Below are 21,300 nucleotides of genomic sequence, written 5' to 3' on the forward strand. Positions count from 1 at the left end.
TAGTCATCGAGCCATTCCTCAGGTTGAGTGCAAGCATCAGTTCCACTGGGGAGGCATCCCAGGCTCCCACCTCCTGACAGACCAGAAGCCCTTCTCAGTGTCCCTGCAGCCTTCTAGATATCCACTGGTACAGAAGCCTCACTGGAGTGTAAGGTATGTAAACTGGAGTTTGTGTCAACCACCAGCGTGAAACTTGAGGCTATAAATCATATTTTATGACTCCTTTTATCCCAGTGCCTCACACAGTATCTGGGACAATGAAGAGAACATGTAAATGCCTGATGAAAGGGAGGGAGAGAGGGAGTAAAGAGGAAGGCAAGGAAGGGGACTCTCACATGGTTCCTGGTGCTTTTTCCGGAAGAGCTCTGTCTCTTTGTACAGCATGATTGTCAAGAGAAAGGAAACTGGAGGCAGACCTCAGCTCAAATGCCGACTCTGCTACTTGCTGGAGTGGTTTTTGTTTTTGTTTTCCCCCCTCTTTTGGGGGGGTTTTCTGAGATGGGTCTCACTATGTAGTTCAGGCTGGTGTTGAACTTTCTCCCAATGATCCTCCTGCCTTAGCCTCCTACGTGCTGGGATTACAGGTGTGTGTCACAATACCTGGCCCCTGCTGGAACTTTCCTCACCATTTTTTTAAATCCTTCTCTTTTGTTCCTATGTCACTTGGTAAGGCCATATACGATCTTGGGTAGCTGCTTAACTTCCTGATCCTATTTCTCTCTAGCAAACAACAACAACAACAAACATTCTTACTTTTGATTTACAAAGGTGTTGTGAGGAAGAAGCTAATAATTTAAAGTGCTTACCATATAGTGGCACACAGTAGGTACTCAACCACTTCTGCTCTACTAAAGCATCACCTAGCAGTGTGGTGTCTCTGGCAGCTATAAAGCGGTACTACTGGGCTTTCTTTCTGTCCAACTCATTGAATGACATGTTTGCCATAACTCGGCATCTACCATGTAAATAAACACATCACCAGGTTGAGAATACTAACTCTGATTTTTATGAAGGGTCAAAATACAGTCAGCAGCTTGCCTCAGCAGATGTGCTAGTTAATCTTGATTGTCAAATTGACTAGATTAGGAAGCACCTGGATTGTACAAGCGTACAATGGGCTAATCCCTTGATGAGTTCACAGCTGAATGGGCTGTTAGGAGGTGAAGCCTAATTGGAGCAAGTGGGTCACACAGTACAGACCTTAGGGACTCTCTTAGTCTCTTCTTAGGCTCTTGATCCTTGCAACTCTGCTTCCTGGATACCATGAGCCAAGCAGCTTCTGTAGCGTTTTATCTTTTTTCCCCACAAAGTTTCTCCCTTGAAGACAGCTGACCGTGGACTAAAACCCCTGAAACTGAGCCAAAAACAAACCTCTCCTCTTAAGTATCAGGTGTTAGGTATTTTGTCCCAGTAATAAAACTGACCAATATAGCAGATACTTGGCAAGGGGCTTCCTGACAAGGCAAGAGCAGACAGTCTCAGTCCAGGTCTCATCCATTCCACAGCCTGCTTTCTTGGGCAGCATTTGCTATGTGTCAAGCACTGTGCTATGGGCTGGGAAATACAAGCCCATAAAGCAGACAAGGCCCAGACTTCAAACTCATATCTGTGCTACTGCTTACAAGACTTCTCTGGGCTTTTTAAAAGTAATCTCAACCTTCATTTCATTTAAAATCAAACTCTTCACTCTCTCCATTCTGTACCCACTTATTTTCTAGGACCCAATTGCCACACCACGTCCGCACAGTTGAGCATCCACTATGGGCTTGTCTCTTTTCACACATCCATGCTGGCGGCTTCAATTAATGTGCATTTTCAGGTTATCTCTCTTTCCTCTGACCTCTGGCTGAACAAAAACACATGACTCTTTGCAAATTTTGAGGTCTAGCAAGAGCATCTCAGATTACAGGCAGAAGACCAAACTCACGCTGCCCTTTCTACTCCTCTTCACACACCAAAACCGAAAAGCCCACTCCTCTGATATTCCTGATACTCCCCACTCAATGAAGGTGCTGCAACACACAAAGCGTGTAAGCCCGAAATCCTGGGAGTCACCTTAGACTCCATTCCTCTCCACCCAGATGCAATTTGTTCTCGAGTCCTGAGAATATTCCCAGACCCGGTCCACTGTTCGTAGCCCTTCACAAGTCTCAAGCTCACTCCACTCCCTTCTCTCAGGCCTCCTTTGCACTGCAGCCACACTGGCCTTCCCTGTTCCTTGAGCACAGCGTGATTCCTCCTACCAGGGTAGGTCACTACTATGCTCTTCCATTTGCTGAAACAGCATGTTCAAGGGCCTCTGCTGTGGCTTTCCCCAGGAACTGCACCCTGCCTTCTAGGCTAGGTTCTCTCAAATGGTATTTCTCTCTGTCCGAGCACTTCACTCCATTTTAAACCAAACATTATTTGAGTTAATTTTAGTCATTTGCCCACTTTCCTCACTAAACTGTGGAATTCATAAAAGAGAGACCATGTCTGGTTCCACTCCCCACCATACATTCAGTGAAATGCCTGGGATATAGCAAACACTCAATAAATATTTGCAGAATGCATGAATGACTACAAATGATAAGTGAAATGAGCCAGTCACAAAGTGCTATTACACTTGATAATTTCTTCTTTCCCAACACACTGTAAATTTTTTGAGTGAAGCAATGATATTTCTCTTGTTCTCCATTTTATCCTCAATTCCTATGGCCTGGGACTTCAAAAATATTTTCTGAACAAAGAAATGTAACACTAGAGAGACAATGAAAAGTTAGCAGTCACCAGAGCTGAGGGAGGAGGGATGATCAGACAAAGCAGGGGATCAAGAGAAGAAGAAAGATATTTCTGACTGGAAAACAAAGCAGACAGGGTATCCCGCCAGTTAAAGAATGAAGCCTTACAACACAGACACACAGAAGAAAGTCTGGGAGCCATCAGAAGAGGAAAGGCCACTTAAGCTGTTTAGGCAAATGATTCTCAGCGATGATACTAAGGATCACAAAGCAGCAGCAGTAACGCAGAAACGGGAGAAGAGTAATGCAGGTGTACACGCAGACAATGCAAAGGGGAACCATGAAGAGCATACGGCACTGTAAATAAAAAAGCTACCTGGAAACATACGTAAGGTCAAATATTCCTGAATGCTGTTGCAAGCCTGCAGGACATCAGAGCATCACAGCACTGTGCGGTTATTCAAATCATCTCGAAAAGGCAACTGACGCTGCTATTGCTGAACTAATACTACTATTAATTACAGTAGTAGTGGGTTGTACTTATATTTAGTAGCAGGAGAAAGGAACATGTATTGAGGATCTGCCATGCATTTACTCATTTCACTTTCATAACTACTCAGAGTCTTTACCTCATTTTACACACGAGAATACTTTATTACATGGGGCTTAAGTAATCATCCGAGATCACCTGCTGGTGTCAACACCAGATTTGAAACAGAAAGTAGGCTGCTGTATCTCATACGTTTAACTGCTATGTTATACTCTAATGAAGGAGACAGACTGGGTGTAGTGGTACACGCCTCAAATCCCAGCAGCCGAGGCAGGCAGCAGCAGCAGCAGACTGAATCTGAGGCCTGCTTGGGCAAAACAGTGAGACTCCATCTTTATTTTAAAAAATAGGAAGGAAGTAAAAAAGCAGCAGACAAAGATGTTTACATAATTAGAGCACTTCTATGCAAAACGATTCAAATGAAGTTTGATGCTTAATGAGGTAACCCTCCACAAACTATCCACAAACTCCACCAACATTCCCCAAGAGCTCTTGATAGCCAAGGCTACAGCAGCATGAAATGGATGTACCACCGAATGGTGACAGCCACAGCATTGCTACACCATGGCCTGCTCTATGTCACACGGCCTAGTATTGTGGCCATTTGCCACAGGTGGCTGCTGTGAATGGAGCTGTGCTTTCTTTCTTTTCTTTTTTTTTTTTTAAATTTTATTTAAGGAGAAAAAGAAGAGAAAGGGTACAAGTTATATAGATTTACAGACAAAAATAAACAGTAGGAAATCACTAATTAATGGATTACATATTGTCATCTTAGAAATAATTGTTCAAGTTACAAGATTAAAGCTTATAAAGTGGACATTCCAACAGTGAGACTGCAAACAGTTCTGTTCAATGATCCAACAAAACTCAGTAATATCATTATCTATCTTATACACTTAAATATACATGCAGTTATATCGTTTAGAGCACTTTCTTTTCCTCTCTTTTGTACAATGACAAAATGTGTATTTTGGGTTTTGTTGCTCCCACAGTTCTTATTAATTTTTTGGAAGAGAGTAGAACCAAATGTGACATAACAGAACAGAGTCAGTCAAATCAAAAGGGTGGACATAATAATGTAAAAGCATAATACAAGGTGATCAACAATGGTTACCATAATGCCTCCCGCTATCTCTAATAGAACTGCCTATATCATCAGTTATAATAAAATTGAACAAAAAAGTAAAGAACGAAACCAACAAAACCAAAACATTGAAAACATTATAGGTCTTCAAAAGTAGATAATAGTCAACCAGAATGGGCGTCATAATGAATCCCACTATCTTCACAGGAGCTGTGCTTTCAATCGCTAACAAACACCAGATAGTGAAGACTTATGACCAAATAAGAATACTGCATATTGATTACGTGTTGAAATGATATAGTTTGTCTATAATAAAGTGTATCAGAAAAATTAATTTCACCCTTTATTAATTTTTTAAACTATGATTATTAGAAATTTAAAAGTTGCAGAGATGGGCTTACATTTGTAGCTTGCATTATACAGTATTTCTTTTGGACAGCACTGTTCTGTTGCCTGAAACTTCCATTCTCTGAGCATAGCAATATCTCCAAGGCACACTACTCCTCCACCTCTGGACCGCAAACTCTTCAGGCTTTTACTAGCTCACCTATCAGTAGCCTGATAAACAGCTAAGTAGATAAGAGACCAGTGAAATTATGTTAAATGCCTGAGGGACAGCTGAAAGGAAGAAGGCAAGGAAGGGCCATTCTGGTATACAAGATAGTCATAATGTATGACTCAAAAGTCTTCCATAAAAAATGGGGATAGTCAAAATTACTCTGGAAAATCCTTAAATTATCTATGAAGTAGAGTAAATGTGGTTTTATGTAAAGAGCAGGTATATATCTCAAATTCATGACAGGGTAAAACCTCACTGAATTTTATTTTTCTCTCACAAATGGGTGTTACTTAAAAGATATTGTTTCATTTTGGAATCTAATGGAGAAATATAAATTAAGGAATGTTTTTAAGAATCTTGTATGCCAGAAATAGATCCACAGAAAAACAGTCAACTGATCTTAGACACAGCAGAAAGGCAAGATGGGACTTTCAAAAAATGACGCTGGAGAAATGAGATGTCCACTTGCAACTATATGGAATCTTGAATTTCCCTAAAAATTACCTTAAAGTGGATCACAGAGTGATTGGTTTATAGTGCTAGGGAAAAAACCCACCCAGGGGTGTAGTGCTCGGACATGCCAGGCAACAGTTACCAGTGGTCCATCTCCTAGCCAGGATCATAGACCTAAATGTAAGCACAAAATTATAAAACTCCAAAAGTTTGCATAGTTTTGCAAGTTTTATTATAGGCAAAACTCCAAAAGCACAATTCATGAAAGAAAGCACTGATAAACTGAAGTTCAATGACATTTAAAACTTCTCACAAAACTGCCATTAAGAGAATGAAACTGGGAGCGGTGGTGCATGCTTATAATCATAGCACTAGAGAGGCTGAGGCAGGAGGAACACTGAAGTCAAGGCCAGCCAGGGTACCACAGTGAGTTAAGACCAGTCTGAACTACCTAGTTAGACCTTGTATGTGTCTGGGGGAGCCCACATACAACCTCTTGTGGAAAGGAGGGGAGGAAGTATGAGCAAGCTATCTCATAATTATAATAGATCAATATCAAGACCAGGGAAACTGACACTGGCACAACACTGTTAACAAGATGACAGCTGTCGCTCCGTTCTCTCCAGTCTGTACGTGTACTCATTCATTTTTGTGTGCTGTTCTATACACGCGATCACACCATACAGCGTTCTGTAACCACCACCAGAATACTGAATCCCATCAACAGCGCTCCTTTTCACTACCATTTCATGGTCTCACTCTTCTCCAACACTGTCCCTTGTGCCCTGCAACTACACAACAGTTCTGTCTCTGTACTTTTGTCACTCTGAGATTGTGATGTAGGTAAAATCATTTGGTATGCAAACTTCTCAGGTTGTTTTTTTTTCCTCCAAGAGAATGCATCTGAGTTGCTGCGCGTATCAGGATTTGCTCCTGTTTTACTGCTGAGCAGCGTTACGTTGCACAACTGGATGAGCATGTTTCATTACTCGCCTGGTGAAAGCCAACTAGGTGTGTCCAGTTTTCACTATTACCACACTAGTGGAGAGAATGTAATAACAAAGCCAAAGTGGTATTACAGGGTTGAACTGTATTCCTAAATAAGATGTGCTGAAATCCCATCCTCTGGTACTTAACATACATATGTCTATAATGCGTTTCATTTCCTGTTACTGTATTACTGCAGCAGAACCCAGAACTTAAGTGTGAACCTAAAAGACCATTTTAGCTAGAAGTCCATGCTTATTTCTGTTTAAAAACTCTCCTCTCAACCTCTCTGCATGACCTTTCTTATTGCTCCTTCAGGCTTTAGTTTAGATGTCACCAGACTGAGGGAGCTTTCTGGGTCTTTGTGTCTACCTCCAACTACAAGGCTGGATCTTCTCAAAGCACCTGACTGTACTGCTAGCCCCTGTTTGTCCTGGATAGTAAGGTCCTCGATGGCATGAGCTACCTGTCTGACTTTTTTGTATTTTCAGGTCTAGGATGGTGCCTGCAATAAGGGGGACTCAATCAACATTTCCATATTATCTGTTTCAGAGGTCCCAGGCAGGGAGTGTAACAGAGAGGAACCCAGGGCTGCTGGGTTTAAATGCCAATTCCATCACTTGCTATGTGGTTGAAGACAGCAATATGGTTTTAGTTTAGTTTCCTCATCTGCAAAATCCAGTTACGGTTCAGTTCCTGTCTCTGTTACTTAGTAGCTGTGTAACACTGGGCAAGTTCCTTTACTTCTAAGTTTCCATGCTTGCACTGGGCAACATTTTAAGAAATCAAACAACATAAAGTTATTAGCACCATGGCTCTGTTTTCTGCTTTCTTGTTCACATATCATGTTGAAAAGGGTCAACATCACAGCTCAGCCCCAAAGAGAGTAGTTGAGTCAACCCAAGTCAGAGCCTACGTGGTAACTTGGTTGAAAAGGCCTGATTTGTGCACAGACATTTATTCAGGAAAAATGGAGCACAATGTCAGTAAGAACTCGAAGGCATAATTTTATGTGCAAATTTAATATACCTAAAGAAGATAAACTAGAGCTGACCAGGTCATGTCACTTCTGAAAACAGAAGAGGCCAAGAGTAAGTTTCCTTGAGAATCCATCTTCCAAATGGATTCCACACTGAACTACCGGAAAGAGTATGGAGAACTCAAGAGGATGCCTCTTAGGAAAGAAATCCTAGTAGGGAAGAGACAGTGCAGCAAAGCACGCTGACAAGTTTCCGCAGACTTAACTCACGGGTAGCACCTGCATGAATGTCCCATTGGGTGGCTTGTACCTCTGGTGGTACAAATGGATCTAATCACTTTTCACAATCTTTTTATTAACAAAATAAAAGGTCACTTGATGGGACAGTCATGCATATACTATCAGTGGTTCAAGCCATGGGAACACTGAAATCAGAGCTGCTCAATAGCAAGACATATGAATTATGGCCATCATGAACGTGTTCAAAGTTCAAAGTAGAATGTACAGGCATAGAGATCCTGCTTGCAAACACAACATTCTTAATAAAACTGTTTATGGGGACTAAAGCCTAATGATTGAGAGAAAACTTTACTAACTGACAGATAATAAAACTAAAATCCAGACCAAAATGCTATAGACAGCAGAACGAAATAGTGCAACAACCATGGCATCAGACATCTCCCCTGGCTATAACTTTCGGCAAGTAACCACCTTTTGATCCTGAGCAGTTACCTCTGTACACAGAGGATCACAACACACAATTAACAGGGAGCTGGGAGAATCAAATGAGATACCAGGTGTGGGATGCTTAGCCAGTGCCAGCTCATGGTAGGTCCTCAACAAACGTCAGCTCCTTCCCCTTAACCTCCTGTGGTACTTTTACCAACAAGTATCATAAAAAGGGCCTGGAAATCATTAAAATTCATCTTCTCACACCTTGATCCCTAACCTTGTAAGTTCACTCTGCAGGCAGATTCTGTGAAGTGAGCCTGAGCTATACAGGTCCAAGATCTGTTGAGCACCATGAGCTGGGTCGGTGCAGAGATCTGGTTTCCAGGACAAAACCTCTTAGAAAGACCGACTGGGCCAAGAACGGAACTCTGGTGTCCAGGAGGCCAACAGAAACTAGAGTAGCCAAAAAGAGAAAGGATTACTTGAGCTTCGGCTCCCGTCCTTCGCTTGTATACTGCCAACAGATGAGCCCAATGAGGTCCTGCACCCTGGCACTGGCCATTGTCACCACGGTCATGGGCAGCAGTCTGTCCTGGCTCGAGTGCAGAGGGAGGTAGACATCGATCTTCTTGGTCGCAGTTGTGCCTACATGACCCTGTGGACAGAGCACATGCATGAGAGGAAAGCACACAGCCATAGTCAAGCCGCCCTGCTCTCCCGGCCTGGGGATGCATCACCAGTGCTCATCCCTTCTGCACAGACCTGCTGAGCCTGGAATGGTTTGCAAGACCATTTTTCTTTTCTTCCTTTCATTTTCATATTCTGATGGACCAATGGATCCAGCTCTGCCAGCAAGAAGGTAAATGAGCACTACAACTGATATGGACAAGGAAGAGTAGTGAGCATAGTTGACGCTGCGTGTCAGGAGATTGGCTTTGCTCCTAACTCAGTGAGACACTGTGGAAGTCAAGGCAAGACCTGTCCACACTGGAAATGGCCAGATCCTTCCTTGAGAGGCTGAGATAAGTGCCTGTGGGTACCACGGTCACTGGGGAAGCATTTGCAATGGACCCAGGTACTTGCTTTTCCAAAGACTGCTAAGGCTAGGTCCTTTTTGCAGGATATCAACCAACTTTAGGGCCACACAAGTGCACGAGTTCTCGGTCTCCCACCCTTATCCATCCCACACTGTTCTACACACCCCTGCTGTATCTCCCCTTCTGCCCACTGAAGCTCCTGCAGATGCCCATCAATCTAAAACTGCCTCTATCCTTGTGGCTTAATCAAAACTTGCTATTTATTGACAATTTATATACTATTTTCTCTGCTGCTTCTCAAAGCAAGACCTTTTCCCTTTTGATTCTTTTTTTAAGAGGTAAGTGCTATTAGGTTGCCTGGGCTAGCCTCAAATTTCTAATCCTCCTGCCTCAGCCTTCCAAGTAGCTGGGGTCACAGGTGTGCCACCATACCCAGCTTTCCTTTTATTCCCCCCCCCCCTTTTTATGATCCCCAAGTCTCCTGGCCAGGAGATGAAGCGGGTATTCCTGTCTCCACTAACACTTCCAAACTCTCTTTCCCTTTCTTATGAAAACTGCTCTTTTCTGAAGCTAAAATATGTACCTATACTAACCTCTCCCTCCCTGATTGTTTCTGTTATGCATCAAACTTCTGGGCATTCCTTTGCTGAGGGCTTGAGCTTAGTTTTCTTGGTTCTCAGTCTTCTTTCTTGCCTCAAAACAGCACTACGCACTACGTGGAAAAGTGTCATAGGCAGCAAGATCAGACTGGAGCATTTCACTGTCCCTCATCTCACCACCTCAAGTCACAATGGTTCCCTAATTCCAATAAGTGCTTCCACCACTGCACCAGTTGCTTGAGTTAACATTAATCACGACTTGTGCTGGACCTGGTGCCACAGGCCTAGAATCCCACATCCTGGGAGCCAGGAGGATCACAAATTCAAGCTCAACTTAGGAAACAGAGCGATTTAGTGAGGCCTTGTTTTGAAATAGGAAAGGCTGGGATGTAGCCCAGTGCAAAGGCCCTGAGTACCATCCCCAGTACCCCCTTCCCCAATTATGATTCCTTTTCATTCACACCACCTACCTACTCCACCAGTAAATTCTAGTGTGTCTACTTGAAAAAGGCACTCCGACATGGGAAGAACAGTCTTTTGACAAAATGATGCTGGACAACTGGGTATCCCCATGCAAAGTTCACAGCACACATTAATATTATTTCAAGATGCACCAAAGAGTTAAATAGAAAGGGTAAACTATAAAACTTAGAGGGAAGCAAGTACAAATGCTTATGATTTTGGATTAAGCAATAATATCTTTAAAATGACATTCAATGAACAAACAACAAAAGGAATATATTAAACTTCATCAAAATTAAAAACTTTTGCCACTAAAAGATACTATCAAGAAAGTGAAAAGATAACCCACAGAATGGTAGGCCATATCTGCAAATCATGTATCTGATAAGAGCCCACTATCTACAACATATTCAACACTCTCACAACGCATTATGTAAGAAGATAATCTCCTTAAAACAATGGCAAAGACTGAGCTGACTTTTCTTCAAATAAGATATACAAATGGCCAACACATAAATATCATTAATCATAATGCAGATTAAAATCATGAGCTATCACTCCCTCTCCTTCCCCAAAAACAAAAACAATAAAACACAACAAAAATACCTGAAATGGTACATCAACTGTGTAAAAAACAGTCTGGTGGTTTCTTAAGACAATAAACCCAATTAGTTATCACATGATTCAGCAATTCCACTGCAGTGTATATATTCAAAAAGATACATCCACATAAAAACTTAGACAAGAATGCTTATAGTGGCTTTCGGCGGTGTGTGTATAGTACTGGGGGTCAAACTCAGGGATGCTCTTCACTGGGCTACACTTCCACAACTCTTAAGAAGAGGCCTCACTAAATTGCCCAGGCAAACTCTAAACTTGTGACTCTCCTGCTTCAGCCTCTCCTAAGTGTTAGGATTACAAGTACTCCTATGACTGACTCAGAGTGGCATCACCTATAAAGCCAAAGAATGAAAGCAACTCAAATGTCCATTAACTGATGAGTACACAGAAGTCCATATAATGAAATATTAGTCATAAAAAGGAATAAACAGATACATGCTGCAATGTGGATGAACCTTGAAAACATTATGCTAAGAGAGAAAAACCAGCTATGGTATCAACCATGGTTTAAAAAAAGGCCAGCTATGGTATGAACCATGTATTTGAAATATGCACAATAGCCAAGTCCACAGAGAAAGACAGCAGACTAGTGATTGGCAGCTGGGGTCATTGGGGAGTTGGAAGGAATGGGGCTTCTTTTGGGGGTGACAGAAAATGGATAATGGTAATAGTTCTATAATATTATGAATACATTTAAAAACAAAATTGTATATTTAAAATGGTTGAAAATGTGAATTTTATATGTTTTATCTCAATAAAAAGTTGAAAAACATGTATTCAAAATTATCCCAGCTTTCTACATCTCCACTGCCACCAAAATACCATCTGCACAATTAGCCCCTACCACCTACCCTAAATACTGTGCACATCCATGTGTCTTGCTTGCACCCTTGCTTGCATCTCTCACTTTCTAGACTTCAGTAGGTGCTACTCAGTGTATCTAAGAGGCTCTTTCCTAATTTTTGCAGGCCTGGCCATCCTCTAATGTGTGGTCCTGCGCAGGTTACTAAATCTATAAGACTCTTGTAAGGATTCCTATTTACTGTGATTATTTAAGTTCAGCCCATATGGCTCCTATTCAGAAAAGCCATCACTAACAATGCTATGGGAAAAAGCCCCTCTCACAGTTACTCTCTCTCACACATCCTGCCATTTCCCTCATAGCACCCAATAATTTAAGATTTTATATTTCTGTTCATCTTTCATACATGCCTTCCCCACTAGCCTCTGAACTTCCACAAGGGCAGTGATTGCATCTGTTTGTTTACTATAACACATATGATGACTGGTACTGTCAGCACAAGTGAAGACTCAAAAAAAATCTGCTAAGGCAGATGTGGTGGTGTGTGTCCATCTCTATATTCCTACCGGTCGGGAAGCTGAGTCCGGAGGATCCTTCAGCTCAAGGATTTGAGACCAACACGGACATAGCCAGAGCCAATCTCAAAAATAAAACTGAACTAAGCAAACAACAACAAAACAATATTAAATTACAAAATTAAAGTATGAATGATCCAAGTGACGACCAGGACCCCAGTAAGAACGGAATGTTTTCTCTGCCCCTTGTATCCTTCTCTACAGGCCTGTTTGCTGCTTACAGAGAGATGGAGGGACAGGAGCAATCACTGGCTCCATCCTCAACACTATAATTCTATCAGTCTAAGGCGAAAAAGGTCAGAACTATGATGAGGAAATATATAGCCAGTTTAAAAGTGTTTTTACAGGAGTTTCACTTCTCATATAACCCAGCACCTAACATTAGATCAACTGATTATTTCCCCTCAGCCTTGTGTCTGTGTTATAAAGCAAATAAAGAAAAAGTAAATTTCCTATGTAATGCGCTCTCTCTGTCCTCACCAGTGCAAGCTCTTCAACTTGGAAACAGCAACTTGAGTGGCTGCCCAAAGCTTCTCCAAACAGCAAGTGTTCCAACCCTCTGAGGCAGGTAGAAGGTTCAAACTCGAACAGTAGGTATCTTTCTAGAGGAGGCTTACAGCACCCTCTTTTCCAGGCCCACACCAATTATTTGTCACTGCTTCCTGCTTTTGTTTCTGTTTTGTTCTTTTCCTTGTGAAAAAGTAGAGTTAGAGTTGAGAGGCTACAGGGACACAGTATCTCAAGACATGGAGACTGGATGGGATGAGGAATGGAATCTGCTTTAGTGCTTAGAAGTGTGCTGCTGTAGGCTTTTTAGGGTGTAAGTTTTGAAATCTGACCCATTTCTATTACTCAAGCCCATCGCAATGTCACACAAGGCCCAAAATGGGTGCCACAGGGGCCCTAAAAATAATACTGATTATTAGAACAACGGCCAATATTTACTTAGGCCTAAGTGTTAAGTAACCTCTGCTAAATGTGTGCCTTGTTATCTCCCTTAATTCTTACCTCTGAGAGGTAAGTTAGTTCTCAGCTCTGAGAGGGGCCCTCTGTGTTACAGCTGAGAAAACTAAGGCTTCTAACGCTGCGGTCACCTGCTGAAGGTCCCAGAAGAGCCAGGACACAACCTGATACCAGGATGGCTCCTATGCTGCTATTTCACCCCTCCTTTCCCTGAAGTTATTCTAAATGCAATCCATTCCCCTTCTCCCCCCTCCTCTTCTTTCCTCACGAGGTACCCAGACCTTTGCCTAGAGCAGCCTCCCACAGGAAGGAGATGAAAGGCGCTGCTCCACGAGGAGCTGTGCACTGTCACTGGCTGCAGGGCATCAGTCACTGACTCCTGGCCAGTTAGAGGTATTCCCACAGATCCCTGTGCCCTTCTCTATTCACAAGAAAGTGGCATGTATGGGAAAGTATCAGAATAAATATGGGGGATACTTATTAAATGAATGAAGCACTTTATCTTTTTAATTTTCTAATTCCATCTTGAGGCAGTGATGACGGAGGAAAGTGCCTTGCACAAACCCTGAAATTATATATTTTTTAATAAGAAGCCTTCTCTGAAAAAGCTCAAGGTGGTGGCAGTCAGCTCGATCTAATAGTCCCACTGTTGTAATATTTAGAGGAAATCATCTAAAACATAAAACAATCCATCAACATAATAGAAAGTAATTAACTTATAAAAAAAAATAAGGTGACCCAAGGATTAAAAGTATTCATCACATATCAAGGCAAGCAATATTCCAAAGGCCTAACATCTAACTATTAAAGAGCAACTAGCAATAAACAAAAATCATGTTATATAGTTTTACTGCATGGCAATTTACGTGTTCCCCAATACAGGATTGGGGAGATGAGGGTATAATTAGAGCAGGAGGGAGGGGGCAGCACAGAGATAAGGGAAATTGACCCAGCTTTATCTTTCAAGGTCACTCTGTATTCAACAAATACTGGCTCAACACTGGGATCTGAAGACAAAGCCCAGTGAGACAATGCAGACCAGACCCTCACCGGACTCCTGGTCTGCTGAAGGTCTATGCTGTACAGGGTGATAAAAGCCTCAAGAAGGGTAAAGTACAGGATGTCATGAGATCCAAGGAACAATCACACAATCAGACAGAGGTGCCAAAGGCCTCTTAAAGCAAAAATTTACCCTTCCATTCAACAGGACCATTTGCCTAAGGAAAACATATTATGCACTTCCCTATTGCAGCCACCTACCCACGGCCGAGCGGGTGTCCCTTCTGAGACACGGACTGTGAAGGATTTTAACCCTCTGCTTTACAGATTTCTGTATTTTCTTTAATGAAGATGTATTATTACTTTTACAGTAAGAAAATAGTAAATGCTACAATTACAAACACAAAAGGTGGTAAAGGAATGAGGCCCATTCAAGGCTTAAGAGTGTTAAGTGAGGGAGAAGCTGAACATTGAAAGCTCAGCCTCTGTTAAGGTGGCAACAAATGTTTATTAGAATAGAATATACTGTGTGAGTGCTACAACAATACATGCCAGCACTGTGACAGTCTGTGGAAATAAGAAGTTGAAGATATAACTCAGATGCTTTCCTATAACAGGGTAAATAATTTTTGTCAAAAAAAGTTAATAAATCCATACTACCCTGAAAATTTTGAAGCTGAACAATGCTTGCCAGCATAGCCCCTAACTGAGCGAAAGCCCTCTCTACAGGTTTGGAACAAAAAGCAAGAGTACTTCAGCACAAGTGCAATTCATGAAGACCAACCAAGCGTGACTTGACGGCTCCACAAATGCAGCCTGAATCTCAAATTCAGCAGATTCAGGACTAGCTGTCTTCTTCACCTGGCCTCATTCTATATTCCTTCTCAGTTAAAGCTTCCATCATATGCTCTGTCACCAAAGCTAAGAGCTCAAGCTCCTCTTTTTTCTCATCCTCTGTATCTGAATGTCTCTGAAAGATCTCTCACATCTTTCTCTTTCCCCTCCTCACTGCCACTGCTGCAGTCTCAGTGAAACCTCTGCAAGTTTCCCAACTATCATTTCATCTCTAAAATTCTTCCTCTCTCCACATCTTCATCTTCTTATTGCCAATCGTGAGCTTTTTGTCAAATCACAGACGATGCCAGTCACAAATGTAAGACAGATCCTCTACTCCCAATGCTAGTGTTCCAACTCAAGTTAGTAGAATATGATAGCTGGTCCCAAAGAACCACTGCAAAAGTACACCGAAAAATAATTCAGTGTACAGACTCCCAAGTCAGCCAGATCCGGGTTTGAATCCTGGCTCTGCCACTTTCTCAGCTGCTAGACCTTTGACTTTGCGAAAATAACTTCACCTCTAAGAACCTCCATTTACTCACTTGGAAAGACAAATAAAAGGTATACATAAAGTGCCTGGCACACAGGAAATACAGATCTTTTTCAGTCCTTCATTCAAATGCTTCCTCTTCTAAGAAGTGGGAAGACCAGAGTAATTTCTTCTTCTCTGCTCCCTAGCAACTTGATTTGCACAGCCGAGATTTCACTTTTTGTCTGTACCTATCCTCCCCAATTCCTTCCCCACTCTCTCATCTATGAACTACACAAAGGGGTAGTATTCTACCGGTGCCGAAGACAGAGATGGCAAACCTATGGCATGAGTGCAGTGGGCTATTTCTATCACTGAAAGCTCTAAAAGGTTTGCTGTCACTGACCTAGAACACTACAAAGGTTGGAGGTTCCTTTGCTGAACTGAAAGCACTTCTTGGCCTTCTTTTCAAACAGGCCTAACATACCTCCCACTTCTACCCCAGGTCAAATGGCCACACATCTTCTATGCTAGGAGCATCCTCTCTTCTCTGAAATGTCCCTAGCACCTAACAGGTCTTGACATACAGAAATTACTTACATATACTGATGGAATGGAATAAACGGTTAATACTGACAAATAATGATTTTAAACACAGTATATCATAGCATATGGGTACCATCAACCCATTCTGCCACTGTTAGAAACGGAAATAGTTTCCAATGCCCTATTATTAATAACATTCTCAGACACATTCTCTTCTATCACTGTCTATGCATATATTCCTAGGTGTTGATTATTGGGTTAAAGGATATAAATGTGATACATTATTTGTGATATACATTACAAAACTCACTTTTCTGAAAACTGTCTTTATGTCCACCATGAAATATAAATATTATCAGCCATCATCTAATTAATAATTACCTCATAAAACATAAAAGCACAAAATTTAAAATAACTTTTAACTCACAGAATATGTACATCTATATCAGATATTTTTCTATTTCATCCCATTAGTAAAAATAACATATTATTTGCTTATTATAAAACTACTTTCAGAATTATATGTTTGTTTCCAAAATAAAGGAAGTAGGAATAACAACAGATGATAATCTTGTATTAAGAACTATCTGTTACCAGCTCAGGTAGCTGAATTAAGTCTGATGGACGTAAGCTCAGTTAGCAGTGCTAGTTAACATCCAGGTTTGCCAATAATAAATTGAGTATCAGATCTCAAAACTGTTCCTAAGTGTTCAATTTCTCTGCCAAAGGAAAGAAACTGACAAAGGATAGGCTGGTTGGCTTCTGCAATTAGAGAGACAAAAAGCAGGCTACATTATTCTATTAGTCACAACTGCATGAGCAGATCATTATATGTAATTTTAATGCAGGAATAAATATATCAGTGTATCCAGACAGTGTAACAATGCAGATTGATGCAAGGGTCATCTGCAGCCTTTGAAGGAAAGCACTCTTAAAGGAATGGCTGCAGCCACATTCCACCAGTACCTTCCTCCCCACTGTTCTCAACAAAGACACACCACGTTGCTTTCTGCCAGGGGCCTGGTAGTTACTAACATAGTAAACGGGTGCAGTTCAGGAGCCTCAAATGACCATCTCTCTGATAATAGTTCATGAAATTCATCAATCAAAAACAGTTTTTTTTTTTTTTATATATATCAGGGATCGAACTCATGGCCTCACCTTTGCCAAGCCGGCACTTATGCCGCTGAGCTAAACGCCCAGTCCTGAAAAAAACAATGTTTTCAAATAAAAATCTGATTCTGGCCAGGATTACCTAGCTATGAGCAATAGAGTATCTACATAGGGAGAGAAAAACTTCCAAACACCCCAGCTTAATGGGTCTAGAAAACGAATTTTTTATATTCAAAACAGTAGTAATGAATGTGAGATTTTGTATATTATTCTCTGACAAATCTATTCAGAGCTATAAGCTTGGCTTCATAATGCTATCTTAACCCTCAATAAATCTGGACTGTTTAAAGGCTATTAAATTAACATTTCCCTGATCTGGAACCTGTAGTTGAGTTAATTTGTCAAAAACATTTCTACAGTTTGTCACTGGACACTGTACTTTCTGACAAGTTACGTTTAAAATAAAATTGACAAAATTTCATTAATTTCCTCTGAATCACCAACCTTGCTTCCATTAAGCTTTTATTATCAAGAACATCAACTGTCACTCTTTCTTTAACAAGGTCAAGTGCTCTGATCTAGGTATCTTCCGGATCCTTGCCAGAATAATAGAAGCCAGACAGAGTACAGTATGGTGGTGAGGAGCATGAATTGTAGCATCAGGCAGGCCTGAGCTCAGCTCCCAGCAGTGCCATCATTACTGCGTGACCTTGGACAAGTTAAACTCTGAGTCACTATTTTCTCCTCCACAAAATGCAGATAAATAACAGTACTTCCAGAAAGCACTGAGAGAGAGAGAGAGAGAGAGAGAGAGAGAGAGAGAGAGAGAGAGAGAGAGAGAGAATGAATGAATTACTTCTTCATGGAACTGGAGACAGGATTTCATGAGACCACATATAAAACACTTACCTCTGTGTGTAGTCCACATAAATACTCATGAAATGCCGTCTATTATGCTACCCTTTTTCCTACTTTGACATTCACAGACTTAAAAAACCACAACTTTCTTGCCATTCACAGACTTCTGAAACTGTAAGGAATCCCGAGGGCCATCCCTCTGAGACGCTTTCAGCAAATGGCTGTCTTACATCACCTCCTAAATTACCTTCACTGAGGATGCTGCACCTCCCTCTAATGCAGTTTTGTCACCATCTTGTTTTGTGTTTTGAGTTTCACTGGGGCATTCGCACATGTAGCTGATTCTGATCATGTCTATCTGCCCTACAGTCCTCCTCACCAGGAACCCCTTCCTCTTGGCTAACAGTGTCCCGTCTACCGCCATGTCATGTTTCTTCCTCTAGATTCCACATATTACAGCAAACATTAATATTTGTCTTTCTGAGGTTGGCTTGGTGTATTTCAGTTAATATGATCTACAGTTCCATCATTTTTTCTGCAAATGACATGATTTCACTCTTCTTTATGGCTGAACAGTACTTTATCGTGTACATGTATCACATCTGTATTATCCATTCATCCCTTGAATCCCTAGGGTGATTCCATAATTTGGCTATTGTAAACTGTGCCATGATAAACATGGGAATGCAGTTATTTTCCATAGCATTCTGACTTTCTTTTGGGTATATGTCAAAGGGCGGTATAGCAGAATCACACGGTGGTTTTATTTTTTGTTTTATGGAGAGCCTTCATACAAATTTCTATGTGATTCTGCTAATTTATAACCCCCAACAATGTATAAGGAACAATTCCTTTTACCTTACTTCTGAACATTTATTATTACAATTTTTTAAATATTCTCAATGATAGCCTTCTGAGTGGGGTAAGGGAATCTCAATACAGCCTTGATTTGCACTTCCTTGATGCCTAAAGATGATGAACAGTTTTTCATATGGTTATGTGCCATTTGTACTTCTTCTGAGAAGTATCTGTTCAGGTCAGTTAGGCAAACAGTTTTGACAGCTAACATATTTTCTTTAATTGAGAAGCATTCTGCAGCTTTTACCCAATGATCTTAGTTATAGCTCCAGAAAAATTTGAACAAGTCCAGTTTCCACAACCAACCTTTCATGTACCTGATGCCTTAAATAAAACAAAACAAAAAAACAAACCAATTAATAAGCATTGTACAGTAAACCAGATGATATGCTTTAAAGAGCTCAGAAAATATCATTTTTATCATTTTTCCTTTAGCTGATGATTTTTGTAACTTTTCCTTCTTTTACAATATCTATGCAAGATGAGAATCTACAGTTCTGGACTCAAAACAGGAAAGAAGGTTGCTACTCTCAGGCAAGGTTTTCTCCTTTTTTGTGTGGTGGGAGGTACCAGGGATCGAGCTCATGATCTCATGCTTGCCAGGCAGGCACTTACACTCTGATACTTTTGGAAAAGATAAAATGCTTACCACTATTAATTTAAACAATCTGAGTTATCAAATAAAGTTTGAATAATGAACTCAATTTTTTGTTTCAAGGTATCAGCTGAATAAAAACAGCAGTTATTCATGTTCAAATATAGGTAACACATTTCGTAAGACATAGGGTGAGTATGAGGGGGTAAAAAAAGTCCACCCATGTGCCAGTGATCATGTTTTCAATCTCAAATTCAGAAAGCAATTCCTGATATCTTCGGCTTTTACCATCATAGGTTAAGACATGCCTATGATTCTGGGGCCTCTTTCCAGAGTAAAAAGAATTGGCTTGGACTCTGACCCTTGCTGTGCAACCATGGATAAGCCCATGATCTCTCCGAAATCAGGTTCTTCTACTACAAAATAGGGATGCGATTATCTACTTCAAAAGAACGGTAGAGAGTATAAAATAAAACTAAAATATGATCAAATGTTTGTGGAACTGTGGGCATAACTCAGAGGTACAATATGTGCTTAAAGTGTGCATGGCCCTGGGTTCAATTCCCAGCAACTCCCAGCCCCTGCACGCACACCCAAAAGGCTCTGTGAATTGCAAACTGTTAAACAAATGTCACTGTCTCTTATTATCATTAAACTGTTGTTCAGACAAAGCAGATTCTGGACCAAATGTCCCTTCAAACAAACATGATGTTGGAAAGCAAAGGCAATGAGGAAAGTTCCTCACTATGGGCCCCCATCCCCACCCTTGGATGGGGACTGAACCCAGGGCTTTTGCACTGAGCTACAACCCTAGTCTGTTTTTAGAGGAAAGGTCTCACTAGACTGATAAACTGCCCAGGCTTGGCTGGAACTTGGGATCCTTCTGCCTTAACCTTCCAGAGCGCTGAAATTACAGATAGGCGCCAGTTGCCAGATTCTTTCTCAGCCATTTTGAAAGGAAAACCAGAACATTCTCTTCTTACCCAGCCTGGGGAGGGCTACGGCATGTACCAGAATGTGTTCTCACACAGGTCCAATCTAGCCATCCTAAAGTCATCTTTACAGCATGTAAAGTATCTGTTTTGAATTTTCATAGCCATTGTGGGATTCTTTAGATCATTAATGTTACACAGCACTTTGCATTTAATTATACAAACAATGGTTTCCATAATGACAATAATATCAGAGAAAGGTAATTTACATGAACTAAGGCCCATCACCTACCATAAGTTTAGGGACCTCTTCATTATTAAATCATTTATATAATAAAATCAATATGCTTTAAAAGTTAAAGTAGGTTTTTTAAAACCATAAAGAAGAGTTATGTGTTTTAAACTCTATCAATTATAATATAATGAGTCTTTTTAAGATTTAATATCAACTTTCAAAATTAAAACTCAATGGAGAATGTGTATTTAGCTCCATTACTAGATGATGTATTTCTAGAAAAGGGTACAGTAAAGCCATTATTATCCTCCTAAATTATATGAAAATTTTGGTATAACCCTCCAACTACCCCAAGGACAGTTTAATTCCAAATAGGTGTTTTGAGAATGTAAAATTGTAAAACTACTGAAAATTAATCCAAATACATATATCAAATTTATTTGCCATTTCCGTTGATTAAACATTTCAAAATTTCTTAAATATCAATATTCACCTTAAAAATTGTATTATTTCCTTAATTAATTTTGGGGGAGGTACTAGAAATTGAACCCAGGGCCTCTAGCTTGCCAGGTAGGTTCCACCAAGCTCTATCTCCAGCCTGTTTCCTTAATTTAAATAGTTTTTTAAACCCATAAATTTCTATATTGTGGACGTCAGGACTAAGTATTTTATCATTTTAAGACTCAATGTTCCTTAATGATATAACTCAAAAATTTCACTGAATCATTATGTAGTAAGTCATAAAAACCTCTTAAAACTAATCTTTCATGCACATCTAGTTTACCCAAAGTTAGA

At 40.7% G+C, this 21,300-nt stretch overlaps 1 protein-coding gene across 10 annotated transcripts in view; it reads right to left on the reverse strand.

The window, feature by feature from the left end:
- Nucleotides 1–21,300, reverse strand: part of Mapkap1 (MAPK associated protein 1) — a 233,627-nt gene that overhangs the window by 109,027 nt on the left and 103,300 nt on the right. For all 10 annotated transcript variants that reach the window (XM_063227619.1, XM_063227611.1, XM_013153476.3 and 7 more), the window contains one exon: nucleotides 8,487–8,659. In XM_063227619.1, the coding sequence (XP_063083689.1) occupies nucleotides 8,487–8,659 (173 nt within the window). The remainder of the gene's footprint in view (nucleotides 1–8,486; nucleotides 8,660–21,300) is intronic.

The sequence above is a fragment of the Cavia porcellus genome, unplaced genomic scaffold (assembly GCF_034190915.1).
Source record: "Cavia porcellus strain 051 isolate PalLab524CR breed Dunkin Hartley unplaced genomic scaffold, mCavPor4.1 scaffold_1, whole genome shotgun sequence".
NCBI classification, from domain to species: Eukaryota; Metazoa; Chordata; class Mammalia; order Rodentia; family Caviidae; genus Cavia; species Cavia porcellus.